Here is a 23,859-nt window from a genome sequence, read left to right on the forward strand (position 1 = left end):
TTGTATGTGTGTGTATTTGTATATGTGTGTATTTATGTGTGCTATGTAAATATGATTGTGAATTTGAAAGTTGCATGGGAATGTTGATTGTTTATCGATAATTGAAGTTGAAATGACTTGCATGTGGGTTAAGTATGCATATATGTTGGTGTATTGAGTATGGATGTGGTGATGATGTACTAGTGGTGGTTGGGGTTGGGATGCCGATATTGGCTGTCGTCACTAAAAAAGGTAAGCAGAATGCCGATATTGTTATACTTTCTTAAATAAAAATTTATTTTAATATAAATAATAATTATTTATTTTATTAAATATAAATATTTAATTTAATTATGTATAATAAATATTTAATTTAATTATGTATAACCGACGGGGCTCCGTTACCAGCCGCTCGGATCCCGATTCCGTTCTTACTCCACCTGTGAATGATGAGAAGTGAGTTCACATAACTCAATACGATAAAAATCAAGTTGTAGGTGCAGTATGCAGTGACAAGAATTTTCAGAAATGTCTATATGCAGTTATCCTACCCAACCCAAAACAACTCATAACCCCCCTCTCTACACTAATCATCAAGGTCCTACCCCAAGGAAACAGTACGGCCAAGCAACCGCACACACACAACAACCATCCATTAGCTCACGTCACCAACATCGGCGACTCATACTCTCTCCCCCATCGCCCGACCTCATGAGGCCACACACACACACAAGCACCTTCATTCCACGTCACCAATATCGGCGACTCACATCCACTCCTCCACCTCTCGACCTAAAGAGGCCACGCACACACACCAGCACCTTCATTTCACGTCACCAATATCGGCGACTCATATCCACTCCTCCACCTCTCGACCTAAATAGGCCACGCACACACACAAGTACCATCATCTCGCGTCACCAACATCGGCGACTCATACTCACTCCTCCAACTCTCGACCTCGTTGGGCCACGCACACACACAAGCATTATCACCTCCCGTCACCAACACCGGTGACTCATACACTCTCTTTCACCTCTCGACCTTGTTAGGCTACACACACACACGTATCACCTCCTCACGCCACCAACATCGGCAGCTCACACTACACCCCACCAACGTGCTCCAAATCTCCCATCCTAAACCGCACGCTCCCATCTACCCTTACACCATGCTAATCCCAAGTGCTCTACACTATTCGCCTACCTAGGGCGGTTAAACCTCTCGGCTTGCACCGTCTCACTCCATACACACGCCCTTACCACCGTGCACTCGGGGAATACGTCGCCTCCTATTCGCGACTCCCTCCACGCCTCCACCCACGCACACACCTCTTTCTGTCATCTCGGGTTTTTCTCCCACCCGCACTCCCTCGATTGCCTTCTCACTCTTCCTCACTCTGTTCTACCCGCACCACCTCCATTTTTCCCCCACGGCTCCCCGTACGCCTCCAACATCGCCATACTTTCGTTTCTCCCCCGGTCTCCTCTGCGAACGTGCGGAATAACCCCACACTTTACTGCCTACCTCCACCGCTCAACTCCATCGCGCCATTACAGACCCCGCAACCTGCAACTAAAATTCACAACACACACACCACACCAAAACAACTCAAATTTCCACCGTACCTCCCGTTTCCATCTTCCTTCTTTCTGCCGGTCACGTCGTCCGTCCACGACCTCCTTCTCTCTCCCTTCTCGCTCCCCTCCGCTCCGACCCTCTCCTTTCTCCTTTTGGAACTTTCCTTCCATTCTTCTTCTCCGCTCTCTTCTTTCCCTCATTTTCTCTCTTTTTTTTCCCTTCCCTTCTCCCTTTCCCGACCTCCCTTTATACCCTACTAGCCTACCCAAAACGACGTCGTTTTCCTTCATCCCAAAACGAAGTCGTTTTTTTTTCTTTCAAAACGACGTCGTTTCTCCTCTCTTTAAAACGGTGTCGTTTTCTACCTATTATAAATATATATTTTTTTCTTTTCTTTTTGTTTCTAGTCATTACATAGTGATCGAGAGATTAAAGTGCCGTGAGATTAGGAACAAAAAGGTGAGGGAAGAGAGGGACTGAGAGCAGAGAGTGGTTGGAAAGAGATGCAGGTGTTGTGAGGGATGAAGTTGAGCGAAAGAGAAAGGGGATTGGGAAGTAGGATAGAGAACAGTGAGCGTGTGTATGTGCGTGTTTGTATGTGTGTGTATTTGTATGTGTGTGTATTTATGTGTGCTATGTAAATATGATTGTGAATTTGAAAGTTGCATGGGAATGTTGATTGTTTATCGATAATTGAAGTTGAAATGACTTGCATGTGGGTTAAGTATGCATGTATGTGTGGTGTATTGAGTATGGATGTGGTGATGATGTACTAGTGGTGGTTGGGGTTGGGATGCCGATATTGGTTGTCGTCACTCAAAAAGGTAAGCAGAACGCCGATATTGGTGATGCCTGGGAGTTGCTAGACTGGTAACGAGCTGAGTTGTCGATGTTGGTGACGAAAGAAAACAGTAACAGTGTGTGTGTGGATGGCCAATTGGGGGTCAAGTGGTGGAAAAGGAAAAGGAGTAGCCGATATTGGTGACGGATAGGGGGTGTTATTAGGGGATAACAGTATGGGTGAGTAGCCGGGTCAGGGCCGAGAGGATGGTATTTTAGGGTAAGTACACCTAATAGAGTTGACACTTTATCATCAAGGAGATGTGATAATTACACTAGAGTTAGATGAGTAGTAGTGAGGGAAGTGTAGGTAGAAAAGAAGGCGTGACCAATGTAACCGGGGGGGGGGGAGTGGGGAGATGGGGGGAACATAGAATAATGAGTTTTTAATTAGATTTTCATGCTATATTTGTGATTTAAATTTACTGTGCTGAGTTGTATGTACTCATTCTCTATCAATTACATATGAAGTAGGATCGGGGACTGAATCAGAGTTGTGTGTTTTCGAACCTAGCATATAGAGGAGACAGAGCAAAGATTACGACTAGTAAAACGAGATAATTACATATTTGGTAGCAATGTAACTCATGTTTAACACGGGAATTTATAAAATTCGTAAGCTACTATGTTGATGCATATACATTTGAGAAATTTTTAGAAATTGAACAATTAGTTTTTAGTATTTTCTTTATGTGTATGATTGAATTGGTTTATAGAATGAGATACGTGTGTCATATTGTAACGACTCCGAAAATTTAAAAAGAAATTCATATAATAATTTGAGTGCGGAAGCAAAATAAAAATTAAGGTTAATATCCCTTACACGATAACTCAAAAGTACTGACAAATATCACGAAACAAATTCTCTGAAAGAAATACGAGAAATGGAAAAATAAAGGAAACTATAAGGTATTTAGCATCTACTCGTAGCCTTCTTGTAGATAAGATTCGAGAACCGGGTCATCCTGATCTGAAATGGTTAAATAAAGAATGAGTTACACTAGCCCAGTAAGGACATCACACTATATCACCGTCATAGAAGTAAAGGTTGGTAAAAAAAATTAAAACAACCAATGAAGCAGTAGATTTAAACCAATACATTTATTTAAAATAAAACCATTTACCATTTTTCTTACCATTGTGAAATTTATGGAAACACATTATAAAAGCAATAGTATCATACAGATCATAATTTCATGTATAATTAGTAACATAGAACATATCATAAATTCGTATTAATTAACAATAATTAATTATCACAGTTTTTCGTTTCACCAGCCTACTAATATTCATGGGGATCTATAGGGGGTGTCCCCGCTACACGTGAACTATTTTCCTTAACAATCTTAATTCTAGGGTCGTCCCCATACCCCATCTGGTATGAGCGTCAAGACATTAAACCTCAATACCCTGTCCGATATGAGGGTGAAGCGGACCGTCCCCATACCCTGTCTGGTATGAGTACTAAATGACCAAGTCTCCATATCCCGTCTGGTATGAGACAACATTCACGGTAAGGTTCCCTATGAACCCAGTCCGTCCACCATCTCCCAGGATATCTAGTGAGACTGTCATCTTATCCATTTATCAGATCATATCCCATTCTTATTTATCCTAAGTCTCTGTCACCAAATCAAACATAAATACATAAACAAGTAACATGCATCCAATAATGCAATTATATCTTAGATTTTCAAAATCAAACAGTAGTCAAATAAGACAATAACACATGCATTTAAACCATACAATATATAAACTAGATATCATCATGCTTTTAGACTGTATAATAAATCAACAGTAATCGATAGAAAACAATGTCCGATTTGGACTCCATTAACAATCCGTAATTAATCAAGCATATCTATTTAATTTGTACAAAAGATCGTATTATTATTTATTTGAACTTCAATTCCATGATAAGAAATAAGTACTTGATTCAATACCGAAAACTAGATGGTTACTGCACCTACGGGTAGTCCTTGGGTTTTCTGAATTTTTCTTCAGGAACTGAAACGCGCTTACGGTACCTACACATGTCCCAAATAACTAAAAAATTAGACCAAGGGCCTATTCGGCCAATTTTGAAATTTCGGCACGGTGGCTCCGCCGCCCGCGGTGGCGATCCGCCTCGGGTTGGCTGTTTTCAGCTGAATTCAGCTAAACTTGCACTGGTTCCTGCGAGAAAATATATTAGGGTCCTCGGTGGGCCCAAAAAATGTAGAAAACTGAAACTCACTAGCAGTTGGGCTCTCCGGTGCGGCGGCTCCTCTGGCTCATGTTGCGGTTGGGTGTTTTGCTTCGGTCAACCTGTAGAGAAGGAAACGGTGATCAGAACGGTGAAAAAATTACATCGAACGGGAATCGAGAAGGGCCTCGTCAGAGGTATTTTTCGAAACACCCCGCGGCGACGCTTCCGAGCTTCGGCGGCATTTTTCGGCCAATTGGCTAGTTCTTTGACTTCGATTTGGCCATCGATGGGTTTAAAATTGAATTTCATGCAAGAGAAATTTTTTTTACCTCGTTTGGCGATCGAAAATTGCTCCGGTGCGGCGGCGGGTGGCGGCGGTCGGCTCCCTGGCAGCTGGCTGTCTTCTCCGGCGAGGGACTCTGGTGGTTAAGGTTAGAGTTTGGGTGTGGATGGGGTTATTTATATCCATCCGCTTTTGATCTGGTTCATCCAATCGCGATTAAATAGGGAGTGAATCTGAACCGTTCATCGCGATTCAATCTGAGTCGTCCGTGCGCGATGCAATCTGGGTCGTCCGTGTGCATTTTAAATCTAGGCCGTACGTGCGCACGGGAACGGATCTCAACCGTTCGATTGCGCGCACGCAGATCGGCCACGTAGTTCCCCCTGCGTGGCCTCCCGCGTCAGTGCCTCTGCCACCTGGCGTGTCCTGGTTGGTCGGGGCTGCTGACCAGGCAGCTGACACGGCGTAACTTTTTTAAATTGCATTTTGACCTCCGGTTTCTAATTTTTCTTTCAAAAGTACCCCCAGAATCCAAATTTTCACCTATTTTCTCCAAAATTATTCTCAATTAAATCCCTAACTAATTTTTTTAACCTTATTATTATTATTATTAAATCAAATTAAAATAAAATAAATTAAGTTAAAATCATATAAATAATAATTATATTTATATAAAAAATAATAATAATCAAATAAAAATAAAAATACTTAAATGTTGGGTGTTAGAACTATATTAATATGTTTGAGATAACGCCGTTGAAAGAAAAAAAACAGGACGTTACACTTCATGAACTATGTTGTGTTAAAAGTGTATTATTATAAAAAAATAAAATAAAGGTCATATAGGATTACCTTTTTTTTTTTTAAACATTTGTGAGATCTAAAAAAACATAGAAGGGAAAGTATTGGTTAAGATGAGATAACAAGTGTCATATGAGGGGGAAAAAAAAGGCTAGAAGGAAGTATTGGTTAATAGGAAGTAAACGAGAAACTCAAATTCAAAGGAGATGGATGACAAAGATAATTTTTAAAACTGTAAGTACAAGAGAAAGACCTATAATTGCAACAAAAGGAGAAACTAAGGTGGGTCTCATGCGCTTCAATTCTTGTATTAAGGAGTATACTTAGCTTCATACATATGTGGTAGGGGAGCTTAAGAATGACTTTGATTTATAAGTCTCGAGACTGAAAGTTGTAATCAAATTAAAAAAAGAACAAAAGATCATAAGGTTGTATAATGGCAAGTTTTTGTTATTATTTAAATTTGAAATCCATGTCACGTAAGTTCTTACGTCAGGGAGAGCATGCTTAGAGATATGGTTTTACAATTTACAAAAATAAGATAATGAGAATGAATACATTGATTAAATAGATAAGATTAAAGTGGAACAGATGCCACTGAAAGCTTGGGTCTCAAAATCTTTTAAGGCATTTAACAGTTTTATAGAAGAAGTGGTAGAGATCAACAACAAACAAAAACTTAAACGGTTATAGCTAAGTCTAGTGGTGATTACAATTAGGGTCCATTTTGTGAAAAAAAATCCTTAGATCTTTTTTAATGCTTATTATTGATCAATCCACTTGGTTGGCTCTGAAGGCGTGGTGATAATAGAGTATGAAATAAAACACAATGCATCAAGGAAAATAAGTAGAGGAAAAAAGGAGTCACTCGGGGAAGTTATCATGTTATAGGGCCTCTTAAATGCTTAACTAGGGAAATGACAGAGAAAAAAAAAGTAGACTTGACTTTAAGAAGGAAAAAAAAAGAAAAGCTTATAGCCTCAAAGTAGATTAAAATGTGGAAAAACAAAAAGAAAGAAAAAGAAAAGTGTGGAATGGATAATAAAAGAAAATGAAAAGGGTATTAAAATAAGAAAAACTTAATAAATGCCCATACAACAAATAGAGTTCATTCGAGGTAGATGGTTATAAATAAAAATAAAGATAAGAGTTGTATGTGATACGAGGATAAAAGTCAATTCTAGTGGTAGCTTATTCTAAGTCGGGCAAAGGATGGGTTGTCCTTAAAAGGCGAATGGTTCGATTGGGAAGAGGAAGAAGGTTGGGCTAATGGAGTTTAAAAAAAATCAAGAAAAGGCCTACAAAATTGAAAAAAAAAAAAAAGATTAGAAAAGAAGGCAAGGAATAGAGAAGGGTAGACGAATTAGCAATTAAAAAGAAAATAGTAAAAAAAATTGAATATAAATAAATAAATAAATAAACACGACACGACTTCTCCATTCATATGTTTTGTCATTGATGACATATTCCGTTAGAGAAAGTTAATAAAGAAGAAAAATTTTATCATGTTTTTAGGTGTTTAGTGAGAAATTTGAACCCAAAAAAAAAAAATTCAAAATAAATTTTGAACATCTTCAAATAGTTCAAAAGAATATTTTAACCCTTTTTTGTACTAACCATTACATTCCAACTTTACTACCTCTTGTTTAACGAAACTCAACAAAAAATCAATTGTATATTTGAATATTATTATTACATAATATTAAGATGACAAGGTAAAAAATATTGTGTACTTTAAACACACAGAATAAGAAAACTTAAATCCAGCAGACCTCCTTATTTATTAAAAATATAAGTGATTTATATAACTTACGCGACTAACAATTAATTACAAAAAGAGAAAAAAAATTATAGGGGTGTTGGATCATGACTAAAGTTAATGTTATAAATATGGTGTTGGACCAAACACCATGAACAATGAATTTTCCAGCACTAAAAATTGAATAGAAAATTTGTGTTTGACCAAACAGGATTTAAAGGAGCAACAAAGCTGTTTGACCGGAAAAAAAAAAAAAAAAAAACCATTGGAGTTAGTAACTAGAAAATTTGAACTTCCACAAACTAAAATATTAATTTTTAATTTTTAATAAAAATTCATATATTTATTAATTAAATAATATATTAATATTAATCGTAATAATTATTAAATTAAATAGTTGTATGTTATTAAATATTTTGTATTTTAAAATAAAAAAATAAAAAAATCCAACTAACTCGGTCACACGTGTGCAGCCTCTAGCCAAATTTAGTTATCCACCAACCTCTGTTAAACAGAATTTAGTAGTTGGCAAACCTTTTATTTTATTGGTTGGTTTTTCAAATTGTGTTTAGTTGATATTTAGAGTTTTACACAGTACTGATTCTTTTCATACTAGTTCACAACTTTGACTTTTCCTTTTAAAATAAATTAAATCAAATATTTAATTAGCTCATTTTCATTTACCTAAACATTTTAAAATTTACAAAATTTTATTTGATAATAAATGTTTTCGAGCTTTTACGTAATTTTAGTATAGTTTTCTTAAATATTTTATTTTTAAAATACAGATAATACATATATGATAATAAATTTTCATTAATAAACTATATTTCTAAAAGTTAAGTAATTCAAAAATCAATCTTTACTCCCAGTTAAAATCTCAACTAAGAAATTATTTGTTAAGGCAAAAAATATATTTTAAAATTTTAACTTTTTAAATAAACTTCAAATAATTTTTTTGGTAAACAAATAAATAAATTTTAACGGAACCCAAGCCCATAAAAACAGCGAGTGCGATTGGGCCGACCAGAACAGGGGCGTGTTCTGGGCTTAAAAGCAGCCATTTATCCAGTTCAAGAACCGGAAAACCTTGAGATTGCAAGCAGGAAATAACAGAGCTCTTTGATTGAAGACACCTGAAAGAGAGAGATGTTTGGTCGACGTAGGTTTCTCTCGTTTCCTTTGGTGATTGGAGCTGTCGTGTAAGTTTCCTTTATTCTTTATTATTTTCTGGTTTCCATAACTATTGATTTCGCTCCTGTGTTTGCTCCTCAGATTTTTTTTTTACTCACAAGCATCTCGCATGCGTAATTATTCCTGGTCTGGTTCTAATAACATGAAATTTGGAGGACCCAGTTCGAGAGAATTCTGGTTAATCAATGGGGTTGTTTGGTATTAATAATGCTAATTTCCCTTATATGGAATATCGAAATTTACAGTGTCATATGTGGTATGATTCATACAATAGTGGAATTACCCCATTGATTTGATTCAGTATAGAGCTCCAAGACTTGTTTTTATACTTAATTTAGGTATTTAGAAAGTTTCCGAGATTGCTCGTTTGCTGCTCAAGTTATAAGCGATTTGCTGGATTTAAGCAGTTCAAGATTTACAAAATAATAAATATTTATTTTTTTACAATAAACATCTTTGGTCAAGCACACATGTAATCATACAGGTTAATCCTCTAATTTCATGTTAATCTTACATCGAATTCAAGTTAGGGTTTTTTCATGATTTCCTTACTTAACAATTGAAAACACAATTAGGAATTGAAGATTTGGTGAAATTAGTTTAATTATACTTAAAATATATGAATTATGACTGTGAATTTCACATATTAAATTATTGAGATTTAGGAATTGAATAAGAAAAAAATAGATTTTAATCAAATGTAGAGTAAGTGTTTAACTTGAAACAAGTGCTTTAAGCATATTTATTTAAGCAATCTCAAAACACCCTATTATTTTTCACTTTTGAAACCTGAGTCTTGTTGGCTTGTGTTCTTGCATTTTTGTTTGTGATTGTTAAATAATTATAAAGTTCTCAATAATGTGAATAGCAGAATTATATAGTAGAAGCTAAAAATTATAACAAAAGGGAAGGGAAGTTAATGTAAAAGCTTTTTTGGTTCACTTTTTTGGAATACTATGTTTATACTTAATACTAACCACAACTTTTGTTTGATTGATTTGAATGTTGTGGCAGTATTTGAGATTAAATTCATGAAATTTCTGGCTGCCTCTGTCTTGTGATAAGAACCAGGCATCCTATTTCTTGAAATGGTTCGAATTCAATGAATTTAGGAAGTTTACAAGGAAAACTCAGAGTTTTAAATGTAGCTTCTATGGGTATTGCCTCAAGTTGATTCATGCACTTTCCTTCAGGGTCATGTTTATTTACTTCATACATACACAAGTACTAGAAAAAAATTTCATTATATTTAGTGGTTTGGTTTTGCCTATTGTATGTTTTAGCAAAGTGTTTTCTGATCATAATTCTCTTATATGCCAGTCTTGATGGCAGTTGAAAGACTGAATCCTCCACTTTGGCAAATTTACTGTATAACCATGGTTTCTTTCTTTGTTGAAGTTCAAAGGTGGTTAAAGCCTGCAGGATGTCAGGGTTTTCCCTGGTCAGTTGCTTTCAGCAACTGCAATACAAAATTCAAAATATCTAACTTGATACATGGTTTAACATAACTTGATATATGGTCTAACTTGACATATATATATATATATATATAAATATAATGAGAACAAAAGTGTTGGTCAGGCTCATTTAAAACAGTTCAAGCAATGTAAGGTGCAAGTGCATTCTTAATTTTGGAGCTTGAAGATCATATATTTTGATGTAGTCGAGCTCAGGCCTCAGGGCACAGAGCGTTTGTCTTTCAAGATTTTAAAGATTTTAGTTAAGATGGTGTCTAGAAGAGAAAATTAGTAACTCTTAGTTTCTTTGTTTGACAGACATGTTAGGTTAGCTTGATCATGCAAGCTAATGACAAAAAAGGTTATTTCTTTGACAATTTCTATGCAAAACAAGAGTTTTCTGCAACTTCCAATCTTTGATCTTCTGTGATTCTGTTCCACGAAGGGTTCCACTTCACATTTTGCATTAATCTGCAGTCTAATGATCTTAAAGAATGTGTTTGCCACGTGATTAAAGTGAGCTAATATACTCAATATTTGGGATTGTAGGATTGGAGTTGTTTCTGGGAAGGCAATATTTGGACCTCCTCTAGATGAATACTGGAAAAAGAAGCTTCAGGAAGAGGCAGCTGCAAAGGAGATCGATACAAGCTCAACTTAGCTTAGAGGATCTTCTTTTGCAATCTCTCTCTTGATTCATTGTTACACAGAAGTTCAAGAAGGGGATCTTTTTTTCCAGTTTTCATATGGAAGAGACTTGAGCTGGAGAATTAATTTCTTCTGCGTGTATTTACGACAGAGAATCTGAAACGAGGCAAAATGTATTACATGTCATCGTGGGCTCAAAAATAGTAGTGCTGCAGGATAAAAATGAATCTGAATTGTAAGGATATTTTCTGGTTGTAATATTTTTCTTTTTATCTTCAACATTCCAACTGAAAATATGTTGTTCCGGATTGGCAGCTTTGTTTAGATAGTTTTTCCTTGTATCATACTAAGATGGTACTTTGAAGGCATAAGTTATTCTTCTAACATTTCATAGAAATCCAGTAATTTCTAGATTGCCTCAAATATTATATTGTTGCTGCATAAATTTACTGAATTTCGAGTGAATTTTTCGCCTCCAAAGCATCATGTATTTTCCGGTTGGTTGGTCTGGTCTAATCCTCCGTACTTTCTTTGTACAAAAAGCTGTCAAAATCTTTCAAAAAAATAATTTGCAGGTGTAAATCCATAAGGCATTTGGAAGTATAAAATTGATGGTTTCACAAAAGGATAAAACACATTCGAAGTAAAATTGATGAGACAAACAAGGATGGACCATTAGTTGCCCATAAATTTCCAAAAGAAGTCATGTGCTGCCACCAAACTAAACAAGGTAAATCTACAAATTGGCAGCATCTAGACGTATTATTGGCCTGCAGCTTTTAACCGCTAAGCTGACTCCCATACAAACAAGCAAGTTTCATGGAACCCTATCCTCCCCCACCCGCAGCCCACAGGCGCCAGCAGACGTAATTTAGCTCAACAATTTCCAGATGGAAAAAGTCTAAAACTAATTTTTTTTTCGCTCTCTCTAAATAAAAATTAATAACAGACTATGACGTAACCAATTCTTCTTGACTACACTAAAGAATTTCACTTTTACTCGATATGGGAAGTGACATATGTTGATGGATGGATTATTATATAATGACAGTTTTTATGAATTAATTATTCTACACTTCTTACTTGGTCTAGCTTCTTATACGAGAGTCGTGAGTGTTAATTAATTTTCATTTGAGTATGTGGCCATAGCTTATTATTGCATATTCAACTTCTGTTGCAGTTACTATTGTTGTTTTTTTAATCGACCAAATTGTTTATGAAAGTTTATTAAATAATATAATTCTAGAAATCTCTGATACTTTCGATTTGATTATTGTATTTCAGACTGAGCACAACATTTTTATGTATCCATTTCACGTGTTAGGTGTAACTGATGTGTTTGGAAATTCCCTATTTAGTGCTACAATCAAAGTTATTATCCTAAGAATTAAAGAGTAAAGACTATATATCACGAGATCAATTCTTATTATCTTCCTACTTCATGAGTTTGAAACTTATGGTAGTTTTTTGCAAGCTGAATGAAATGCTTTATTACGTGACAAAGCAGTAATAATGTTATATTAACAAAATACAAGTATACTTTTAGGATATTTATGGAATAAACAAAATTTAATCAACCCCATGAATCAAATCAAATGCATGAAATCCATGGAAGAGGTCTAAGCCTAAGCAAGCATCGAAATCCAAGCACCATCAAGAATGTCCAAGCACATGGAAAGACAAACTGTAACCATGGCAGAGGACTTGGCATTGACATATCTCACTGTTTCAATTCCAGCTTCAGCTACAGTCTCATGAACAAGCTTCAAAATCCTCCTTATCCCATCACAGATTCTTTCCAGCAAAAACTCAAGAAAAGATCTCACTGTTTCAAATGTTATCTCCCCTGCCAAATCAAGCAAAACTCTCCTGTTTTTTGGCAATGCTAAAGCAGAAGATAGTTTCCCAACCAAAGATCTTTTTTTAACTAAGTGGTTTGCTTTCAGTTCAGGCAAGACCAGTAGCTCATCTTTGTCTGCAACTGGTCCTCCATCCATGGAGCTTGTTATTTCTTGATGAGATGTCTTTACAAGTGTCTCAATTGCTCCATTGCAGACTGTTACCATCATGTCTCGCACTTTCCTTTCGTGCTTTGGATTCGTCATGCCGGCGAAGAATTCGTCGTAGGTGTTGATGTGCATAGTCTTGTCAAGGTAAACAGCAACTGCTGTGCTCACAAACATCTGAATGCACTCAACAATCAGTTTTCTACACTGATTGCTCGAAACCAAATTGACCCATCTTTCAGCAGAATCCAAGTTTAACCCAACTGAATTGGTTGAATTTGAGTCTGATCCATCTAAATAAAATGCCATGACCAAGTTCCTGGCAAAGCTACCAACAACAACAGAAGCAAAACCAGACCCAGCTTTTGTAAAAAGCTTATCTATGGCTTGATCCAAAAAGCTAGAATCTGCTTTTATACTGTCATTTTTTCTTAATTCTGATCGATAGCCACGCAAAAGCCCAAAGGTTAAAGCTTGGGTAAACCTTGTTAACGAGATGGAGAACTCGTCTGAGTTTGTAACCTTTGAAATTTGTATCAGACTGTTTGGAATTTGATCGGATTCTGATCGTAAAAAATCTTTCAGATCTCTGGAGACGATGCTGATTGCCCCCGCTGATTCCGAGACTGCTTCTGCTAACGAAATCATAGCTTCGAACAGCTTAGAAATTCTTCTCCTCTTTTGAGCCACTTCGGGTGAGTAGTAAACATTATAGACGCCATAACTGGTGAACCCAAAAGCAGTCAAGAGAAGAACCCACATCTTGTTTTTCCGGGCAAAACTCAAACCTTTCTTAACCAATTGCAGGTCCATATAATACAACGCCAAATATTTGCTTGGGAACTGGGAAGACAGAATAGATTAAGAAAATTTCTGGGCTTTTCAAAGAAGGGGAAACGAGTAACTTCTCCTCAGCAAAACCCTTTGTAGCTCAGTGATAGTGGTAAGCAAAGACCTGCTTTTTATCGAGTGTGTCTTCCATGAAAGCAAGAAAGCTTTACTGGGTCCGGAATCATGGAAGAAGAGACACAACAGAGATCACCAGGGAAAGAGTAAGAGGAAGAAGAAGTAAAGAAATCTGAAAGAGGGAAGAGGAAGGAAATGACGTCGAAGCTGTTGGCAGAGAAGAAAGAGGCGTCTCGTGCAGGAAATGAAAATGTTAAATTTCAAAATAAATGTATTATATAAATTCCATAACTCTTTTGTATTATCCATATCATCTTTTTATTTGTTCAGAGGATATAATTTGACGATGATGATGATGATGATGATGATCAGTTTAGTCTTGTTCAAGGTTGAACCGCCACGATAAAATTAATTTAATGGCTTAAAATAGAAAAGCTGAAACTGAAACATAAAGGGGTTGTGGGGCAGGTGGAGATGTAATTTTATGGGCCTAAAAGCACAAATTGTGTGCAGCTTAAGAAAATGTATAATAAGTTTGTCGTCTCCAAGATTGAAGGGATTCTTAACTTCCATTTCTGACCTAAACATATTTTTTACTTTTTATTTTCTAAATCTATATATATATATATATATGTATATACATAACTTTATTGATGAATAATCCAAAATTTATATATTTGTATAATAATTAAGCACAAACAAATTGTTTTTTTTTTTAAAAAATTATTTTCATAATCCTTTATTATTAAATAATTTGTATGTTTTTTTTAAATAAAATACGAATATATCTAAATTAAATACAATCATAGTTGAAGACTATATTTGGATTAACATATCTGTTAATTTTTATGAAATTTATTAAATAATTTATACTATGTTTAACAAAAAAAAAGAATTTTGTTCAAAGTAATAATTCCTAACACAAAATCATATTATAATTAATTTATATATATATATACAGAATATATTAATTAAATCTAAAAATTAATTAAAGATAGATTAAACCAAACAATACTTAATTTCATAAGAATGGTATAGAAAAAAATAAATGTTTAATAGCTTTTAAAATTTAAAGTCTATTTCTTATACATTCAATAAATATTAAGAAAAAAATAATAATATTATAAAAACGATGCGTTTTGAGAAGCTTCAGAGGGGACAGACTTAAATACACGCACATTCACAAGCTTATCTAATTACTTTATTTTTGACCACGAAATCAGTGTAATGATAAATCCAGAAGAAACCTTCGTGGATTTTCAACATGACACGTGGCGTTAATCTGATAGAGACCATGACGGAATGGCCACGTATCAGACAAGAAGTACACGTGGCCAAACTCTCAGCCGCGTTCCAAAAGTTCTGGTCATGAAACCAAGCCTTTCCGGATCAGGTCGTGATTCTAAGTAGCAGTGGCAGAGTGGAAAGGAAACTGCGATTCCAATTATTATTTTATTAACTAATAACTATGATATAATCATTATATATATGCAAATTTTCCTTTAATAAATACCAGAAAATAATTTAAAATTTGAAAAAGAAAATTAAAAGGTGCAATTGGGTTCGGTTTCCAAGTTTGGGGAAGAGTCGTATCGTATTTGTTATATATATATATATATATATAACGTCCATATAGGGAGTGGATTCTCCCACAAAACTCAGTACCCAGTGTTAAGGTTGCCACGCACTCGACGCCATAGCCAGCCTCTGATCAGCTTTCTGTTCTGCGTCGTCGTCTTCTTCATCAGCTGTTTCTCCTCTATTTCTAATTCTAATAAGGTAACTTTCGTTGTTTTCTTTTTTCTTTTTCTTCAATTTTTTGAACTTAATTTTACTCGATTGAGAGCCGTTTTGTTCTAAGTATATCGTCCTTTGTCGTTCAAGGAAGAAATAATCATCAAATCGATCAAAAATCCTTTTTCGTGTTTTTCTTCTGAAGCTAATATTCATCGATCACTTCTTAATTAATATTCATATATTTTTTATTTGATTTGATTTGTTTCCTTTTCTTTTTCTTTCTGACAAATATTCAACGTTAGAGATATTGAATTTATAAAAAATTGTCAACGATATATATCTGGAATATGGGTGTATTAGGTTTTTGTCTAACTTATGAAACACACTACAGCAACGCCGCTTCCTTATCTCCTCCATATACATTTGCTATATATAAATATATAATTTTAATTAATGTAATAGCAGCTATATAAATGTGGAAGGTGGTGTTGATCATAAGGGGTCTCCATTGAGCTAGAACAAAAAGGAACTAATTAGGAAAAAAGAAAAGATGGAGGTTTCAGCATACCAGCCGTATTTCGATCCTGAGTTTGAATCACTCCTCGAAAGAATTCACCCACCCAGGTAACTCGATTCTATTTTCTTTTTATTTTTTAAGGTTTATAATTGATCGTCATTTAATTTTACATGAAATTATCAATGCTGTTTGCATGGCTTAAATAGGTTTTTTGATTGGTTCTGGTGATGCTGCAGAGTTTGTATTGATAATGATGCATGCCCGGACGCCACACTTGTTAAGGTTAGGTCTCTTTATTTATTGTCTAATATATACATATACATAATGTATATGCACATATCACTTTTTATTAATCTCAATTCTCCATATCCGTAAAAAAAATAAAAATAAAACTGTTTTTGGGTCATGGGTCGAGACCAACCAGACTGACGTACGTAATCAGGCTAGCAAGTTGCAGAACGCAGATATTTTTAGTGGAAATCGATATGGCTGATGCCGGAGGTTAATTAAACAAGTAGAAGATAACTTAGTAGGAATTTCAATTCACGTGAAAATACTTTAGTTACCAGTACAGTTTTTTCAAATGAAAATTATCAATCCCCCAAAAATATGAGGTTTGAAACGGTGATTATCATGATTATAATACCAGGCTGCTTTTGAAATTTTGCATTAATGACAGGTTGACAGTGCAAACAGGCATGGAATTTTGCTAGAGATGGTTCAGGTGTTAACAGATCTTGATCTTGTTATATCCAAATCATACATTTCTTCTGATGGCGGATGGTTCATGGATGGTCAGTTCATTTATTATCTTCTCCAATATATCTATATATATGTGAATATATATATTTATATTTATGAAAATTCATATTTGCTCGCGGTGGCTAAAATTCATGTGGGTTTGTTTCGATTCTAGTGTTCCACGTAACTGATCATCTCGGGAGTAAGCTTACTGACAAAAGCCTCCTCCTTTACATTCAACAGGTAATCCATCTCAGCTTCTTTGTATATACGTATACCTATATAATTTACATCGTATATTGAGGATATATATCTCGATGTTTGTACAGTGTCTGTGTGCAACGAGAAGAGGAGGGATTTCGAAGGACATACCAAAAGGCCTCAGGAAGGAGGTGAGGTCAAGATGCATGTCGACGGAGAACACGGCATTAGAGTTGACCGGTTCGAACAGACCCGGTTTGTTGTCGGAGATATCGGCAACGATCTCCGGTTTAGGATACCACATCACAGCAGCTGTGGCATGGACTCACAACAGCCAAGCCGCATGCATAATCTACATAGAAAATGGGTTAAATGGCGGACCCATTTCAGACTCCAAATGCTTAGCCCATCTGAACGAGCATTTAGAACATCTTGTCGAGTCCCATCACGGGAAGGAGGAGAGGAGGAGCGTCGGGTTGGCCATGCCCGCCGCTGACCGGACTCAGACAGAACGGAGGTTGCATCAATTAATGTACGCCAACAGGGATTACGAGCAGTGTCAGAGCTGCGGCGATGGCTGGTACGGTCACTTGAATGAGTGTACGAACACACATGTATCCATCGAGACATGTAAGGAGAAAGGATACTCGGTGGTGAATGTGAGAAGCAGAGACCGGCCAAAGTTGTTGTTTGATACAGTCTGCGCGTTGACTGACTTGCAGTACGACGTATTCCATGCCGTGGTTAGTTCAAAGGGATCGCTGGCCGATCAGGTACCAAATTACAAGATCATGGATTTGGCTTACAGCCCTTTTGTGTTGTTGACATTTTCTAATCTGTGTATTATCATATAGGAGTATTTTATAAGGCAGAAAGACGGTTGCATTTTGGATTCAGAGATGGAAAGACATAAGCTTACCCAATCCTTAATTGCTGCAATCGAGCGAAGAACCTCTCAGGTAAACATGTCTGAATAAAAATAATACTCCAATTTAAATTTACACTGATCAAATATCAACCAATATATACAGGGATTGAGGTTGGATGTATGCACCCAGAACAGAATTGGTTTGTTATCTGATATTACAAGAGTGTTTCGGGAGAACGGCCTGTCGATAGCCAGAGCAGAGATCGGCGTACAGGGAGACAGAGCTACGGGATCCTTCTATGTAACAGATACTGCAGGGAAGGATGTGAATCTGAACACAGTGGAGAGGGTGAGGCAAGAGCTTGGAGGAACTGTTTCGGTGGTGAATAAGTCTTCCAGTAGGAGTTCTTGTTTTACTTCAACGACGAGTCTCGGTAGAAACAGTGGCAGTAGGGCGGAAGAGAGTCCGAGATTCTCTTTTGGCAGCCTCCTCTGGTCACAGTTCGAAAGACTTTCTCACAATTTCAGCTCCATCCGGCCCTGACAAGTAACTTGGGACTTGGGATCTGTTAGATTTTCTTCTGTATTGTACTCGTAGGTATACACAGGGTTTGTACATAGAAGCTCGATAGTTTATCACTTTATTAGTAGTTACTACCTAGCGTAATTATATTTATCTATGCCCTCTATTCTAAGAATGCATCTATGTTCTTTTTTAAAAAAAAATTGTATTTATGTCAGTTTTTGCAATAAAAATATTATGTAGAAAAAACTTTAGAGAAGTTTTGTACTGCTCAGACTCTTGAAATGGATGAATTGTATAAACGAAATCAAATAGAGTTGAATGCGCTGCAAATTACAGCGCATACTTCATGCTCACATTATCATCCAACTCAACTGGCCATTATGTACAAAACATATAGTCTCCAAACCAAACTCAGGCTGAAGCAATGAAATTCAGGATATAATGGCTATTCACAATGAGGTAACAAGATCGAAAGGTATTAACTGGTAAGTGCTATTTGCATTCCCCTCTCCGTAGTAAATGAATTATTGCAAAAGGAAAAGAGGATTGTCAGATATCAATTGGGTAAGTGTGGACAACACTACCCTATAAAACACATAAAACACCTTGAAGGCTTTCATGACATCATCACATCTCATCTATGTCATCCAGATCAAGCCAGTCACTTGATTCCTTGTTCTCGGAGTTATGGACACTTACCTGTTCAGAACCAGTAGTTTTTTCACCAACAGGGTTAATATCCTTAGTTGAGCCTGTGGAGTTTCTTCCCAGCTGAACCCAATCTCGGGAGTCTTTTGCTGAAGAATCAGAACCAGAGGTCACTTTCTTGTAAGTTACGGGCACATCGTCATCATCCTCAAGGTCACTGAATGATACATCTTCATCGTTGGCAAGAGGTATCGGGGTTCCACCCATACTAACTATTTCGGAATTTTCCTCTTTCAACCAATCATCACCATCACCATCATCCTCAAACTTCTCATCTAAAATACTAGATGAACTAGAAGGCATGGGTTGCGATTTGCCTTGATGATGCACTGGTTCTTCCTCAATGACAGATTTATCAATAACTGGCATCTCCATACTTTGAAACGGGTGCTTCTCTGTTTCAAAGTCATCTGAATCAATTGAAGGGGCTTCTTCACCAGTTGATGTCCCAGGTGTCACTGATTCAGATGGAGCATGAGATGGACCAGAAGGCACAGGAAGAGACTCTCCACGTGGTAGCTCGGGAACTTCATTGGAATGGGAAGGACCAACTTCTAACTCATTTTGTTCTGTCATTGGATTTTGCTTGGCTTCTTTCCACAACACGTGTGACAGCATAGCTCTGGCTTCTAAAATCTGCACACAACATCAAATATAGCAAGATGTTGCAGCAGTTAGACAGTTGAAATTTCCTTTATTCTTCTTGGAACATATAATATTCTTCTTAGATATAAAGAAAAAGTAAAACTTTTCTCCAGACAGCTCCAATGTGGTATATTTAAGTTCCAATTCAAGAATTCTTAAGCATTATGTTTGAGAATTTGATTATGTCACAAATATAGAAAGAATGAGAAAATTCTCAAAAACTCCTTTTGCCAACTGAATTGTCTAAAAAGTGAGACAAAGGCATTTACAGTGCTTCCCCTAAGCAACCTTTACCAAGTAGGATTAAACTATAAAACAATAGTACTAGTAAAAATTAGAAAAATTAAATGTTGAAAAGAACAAAAATTCTGAAGCTACTAAAATTATAATAGTAGACTGGTAAATAATATAATAGTTTTACTTAAAAGAATATAATTTCTGAATTATTTCAGAAATCTAAATCTAATCCATTTTGCACCATTCTCATTTTGTTGGAGAAAACTCGTCCACAATTTTTGAAGTGACAAAGGATGTCAAACCTTGATCTTCGGGCTTCATCATGAAAATTCAGCAAACTCTGCGCTTGGTCATTTCTTCAATACCAAAAATAATGGAAATACAAAATTGTCTAAAAGTGTGAAATCAGCATTTTCTTCAATATGTTGACAAATCAGTAGCAAGTTTTTCCTGTATAACTTCCATAGAGCTCCTTTTCAGGGAACGATCTTGAGCAATAGTTCATATGTAGTTCTTGTTTCTCCACCCTAGGCATTGCTAAGATGCAGCTCCCTAAAGGGTGAAAAAAAGGCCTACTTGTTCAGCACCTAAATCATCTTCATCAATAGACATATAATGATTCCCTCTCCCTTGCATCTCTTCCTTTTGTTCCATTTCAACATGTAGGTTGTTCTTCTTTGAGCAATATTAACCCATATATCTAATCTTTTCACACTTGAAAGGCACAATTTTGTTATCTTTGGAAGGAGGGTCGGAAATTGATGTTATCATCTCATACCAACTAAATTCAAATGTTTAATTCTTTAATTTTTATCTATACACTCAATTAGTGAAAATATTAAGGTATGAACTTTCTCACAGATTTTCTCGAAGTAATTAGGAGGTATTTATCTTCATGAATAATAACTTTCTTCTCGTCCCATATTTCAATAGCCGATTGTTCTGTTCTCATCAGATTTTCATCAATATTGTATCATCATATTTTTTTCAGACTCACAAGCTTCATGTTGGCATATCTAACTTTCTATGCCTCCAATATAACATACCAATTGAAACATTCTTTGATGGACTAAGCCAATTGAGGAAGAAACAAGAATCCCTTCTTCCCTCAAAATCAGGAGCTTCAACTTTTACCTTCTTGATATCTCCAGCAATATTTCGACATGTCACCTATTAGCTACAAGGACTTGTGCAACTTATTAAGTTTTGAATTGGCAGGATTACTTGTGCAGCACACAAGTTTCTTAATTTTTTTCAAATTTAAATTAATTGTATTTGCATTATTCCAAAAATGGTATTAGTGTCTGCCTCGTGCATCTTGTCTATTATTAGTTCAACATTACTTGCCATTGTTGAAGCTAGACTCTGCAATCTAAAGAGAGGAACAAAAAACAAAATCTTTGAACCAGTACTGAACTGGTAAAAGAGGACCTGGTCTAGTCAAGCTCAGCTAGTAAAGGAGTCAAAATAGGTCAGATTGGTGAGTCCTACTCACAGCTAAGCATGCATTTGGCTCATGGCCAAGCTTTTTTTCACCTAACAGAGCAAGCCTCATAGCAATTGGCACGATAGGAGATGGTAGTTGTAGTGTGGTAGTGTGAGACATGACTGCAAAAAAGGCTGAAGACTGAGAGAAGCAGTGGCTGGGGGTGCTATTGCAACTGCAAGTGACGAATTCTTGAAAGAGTTTCAAGGCAGGGCTTTGGATGCTGGCAGATTGGAAGGTTCTGCTGTTGGCAGTATGGCTGTGTCAGTTATTTGCCTGCTGTGGTGGTTGACCTGAACTGGCTGCTGTTTTATGGGAGTAAGGGTTTTCTTTTATTTATTTTTTCCTATTGTTTGGTAAGAAGGTGGTTATGTTGGGAATAGACTTTTGGGTTTTCAATGTAAGATTTTAACTCTCATATCAATTGATGTAGGATAAATTATAGCTAATTTACCTATTTAGAGATTTAGGAGTGAAAACTTAGGTATCATATATAGAGTTTGTTAACTAAACATTTTAAAAACTATATTTAAGAGTTTGATTACATCATACAACCAAAAAGCATTGAGACAATTCTCAAAGTCATTATATAACTGAATTTTCTCAAAAATGAGATTCCAAAAGTATTTACAGTACTTCTTAAGTAATCTTTCGCAAATAGGATTATGTTCAGAAATACGAATATTAATAAGTATGGGAAAACTAGATATTAAAAAGAATAAAATCCAAAAATACTGAAATTACAATAAGAGACTCCTAAATAGTATAACAATTTATAGTTTAAAAACTTATCATTTCTAATCTATTTAGAAAATCTAAACCTAACCCATTTTGCATCATACTAGCCACAATATTTCAACAAGCAACAATTGCAAAAAATGGACGAACAGAAAGTACAAAAGATGAAAACGAATGAAGGACAGAAGAAACAAAATGATGGTGACTGCTAATCCTACACAAAACCTCACTTACATCAGGAGTCGACAGAATATCTGCGGCATGCTTACTGAGTCTGGGATGCACAAGTACAAAATAAATTTTCCAAAAGCAATCTTCACTCATATACCCAGGACAAAGTTCAATCCTAAGACTTGCCAATCTTGGTGAAAGTCGTTCCACTGCCAAAGCATGTTCTTGTTGGGCATCAGACATGTCAAAATCTGTGAAAATCAAACGAAAAAGATCTTTGATATCAGCTTGATTTTCATTCTCAAGAGGAGCAAAATCCGATAAATCATAACAGGAATAAACATATGAAAGCACATTGTCATTTCAACTGCACATCAAAATGTAAGCCAAATATGCATATGGAAAAAAAAAGTCCAGACAAATGAATCCTTAATCAAGATTAATCTCAACAAAAAACATGTACAAGAAGGATTGAAGTGACAAGTCTTGCCTAGAGTGCATAGATCGACGCAACTACGACACAGCTCAACAGCCAGACGTCAATTTGAAACTATACCACTCCATTACTCAAATTAAGATATTAAGCTTAAATATACCTCTCTCAGGACACAATTAGTTCAGAAAATTTGTCCACTAGTAGACTTGGTTCCTAAACTCAGTTAGAGATAAAGTCCACCATAGAGCTGTATAATTACTAGAGGAAAACAAAATCAAAAAGGAAAAAAAAAACAAATACGTTTAATGTGAGCAGCAGCTTGAGAGCAACAAGCCAACCCACATCCCATATCTACCGACAAAAACTCCTCCACCTCCAGGTACTAGAAATGTACATTTTTTTGCTAAATCAATCTTCTATATCGAAAATAGTAAAATATAATATATTGTAGCAAGTGAAAATACATACCCTCAAAATCATCATTATCAGGCAAAGGGAAATCTAACCAAGTCTCAGGATGCGTTGCGATATCTCTAGCGAACGCCACAACCTCTTCGGAGACACCAACCGCATTCCCGAATTGGTAATTGGCGACACCCTCTTCCTCAGATCCGAATTGGAGGAAATTCGAAGCAATCTTAGTAATCTCTGATACAGCAATGTTATTAGACAGCTTCGATATGCCTGACCTGAATCTGCCTCCAATTTCGGCAAAATCACTGCGGATTCCTGCAATCACAGCCTCGTCGGAGGCATCCGGATCGGAAGGCTGTTCCTTATCCGGCCGATCAGATGGCTGACTTTGTTCAGGCGGAGGAGGAGCGAGAAAGGAGGCGACTCCCCAGAATTGACGGCTTAGGGTCTTGCTGAGCTCCGAGAGATCCTCCTTGACGCCTCGGGGAATATTAGGCGATGATGATGGTGATTGTGGATCGGTTTGGTTTTGATCTTCCCGCTTTGATTGGTTTGTAGAATTGTCGTTGGAGCTATTACGGTAATCGTCATATTCATCGTCATCAAGCTTGAGAGAGTTGGCTATGGATCTAGCTAACCACGACATCTGGACCTTGCACTTGCAATCGTGACTTGCAGAGAGCTGAAGTCAGGAAAGGATATGGGGGAGTTCTGAGTGGTCTGGAAGCGACATCGTTTCACTTCTTTTCTCCCTTTTTCTGTATTTCTGTATTTTTATTTAATTCCATTTTA

General features: G+C 36.2%; 2 protein-coding genes, 1 long non-coding RNA gene and 1 pseudogene across 6 annotated transcripts; 2 read left to right on the forward strand and 2 right to left on the reverse strand.

The window, feature by feature from the left end:
• The first annotated feature begins 8,451 nt into the window (after nucleotides 1-8,451).
• LOC148266185 (uncharacterized) lies at nucleotides 8,452-11,153 on the forward strand. Its single transcript, XR_015818247.1, has 2 exons — nucleotides 8,452-8,633; nucleotides 10,632-11,153. It is a non-coding gene; the product is annotated as an uncharacterized LOC148266185 (long non-coding RNA).
• Nucleotides 11,154-12,205: 1,052 nt separating this feature from the next.
• Nucleotides 12,206-14,043, reverse strand: LOC110809074 (protein PHLOEM PROTEIN 2-LIKE A10 pseudogene; annotated as a pseudogene).
• A 1,021-nt stretch (nucleotides 14,044-15,064) lies between these two features.
• On the forward strand, nucleotides 15,065-18,488 carry ACR1 (ACT domain repeat 1). Of its 4 annotated transcripts, none has more exons than XM_088217241.1 (8): nucleotides 15,065-15,421; nucleotides 15,842-16,003; nucleotides 16,133-16,178; nucleotides 16,576-16,690; nucleotides 16,813-16,880; nucleotides 16,967-17,611; nucleotides 17,693-17,797; nucleotides 17,870-18,488. In XM_088217241.1, the coding sequence occupies exons 2-8, from the start codon at nucleotides 15,930-15,932 to the stop codon at nucleotides 18,248-18,250; spliced, it is 1,434 nt and encodes a 477-aa protein (XP_088073367.1). In that variant the 5' UTR covers nucleotides 15,065-15,421; nucleotides 15,842-15,929; the 3' UTR covers nucleotides 18,251-18,488. The 4 variants fall into 4 exon arrangements, with proteins under 4 accessions (XP_088073367.1, XP_088073368.1, XP_088073366.1 ...); XM_088217242.1 differs by having other exon boundaries at nucleotides 15,862-16,003; XM_088217240.1 differs by having other exon boundaries at nucleotides 15,066-15,421; nucleotides 15,845-16,003.
• A 53-nt stretch (nucleotides 18,489-18,541) lies between these two features.
• Nucleotides 18,542-23,814, reverse strand: LOC110809066 (BSD domain-containing protein). Its single transcript, XM_088217239.1, has 3 exons — nucleotides 23,122-23,814; nucleotides 22,281-22,468; nucleotides 18,542-19,576 (listed from the first exon to the last, which is right to left on the reverse strand). The coding sequence occupies exons 1-3, from the start codon at nucleotides 23,711-23,713 to the stop codon at nucleotides 18,860-18,862; spliced, it is 1,497 nt and encodes a 498-aa protein (XP_088073365.1). The 5' UTR covers nucleotides 23,714-23,814; the 3' UTR covers nucleotides 18,542-18,859.
• Nucleotides 23,815-23,859: the final 45 nt, after the last annotated feature.

The sequence above is a fragment of the Carica papaya genome, chromosome 4 (genome assembly GCF_054855325.1).
Source record: "Carica papaya isolate Zhongbai chromosome 4, ASM5485532v1, whole genome shotgun sequence".
NCBI classification, from domain to species: Eukaryota; Viridiplantae; Streptophyta; class Magnoliopsida; order Brassicales; family Caricaceae; genus Carica; species Carica papaya.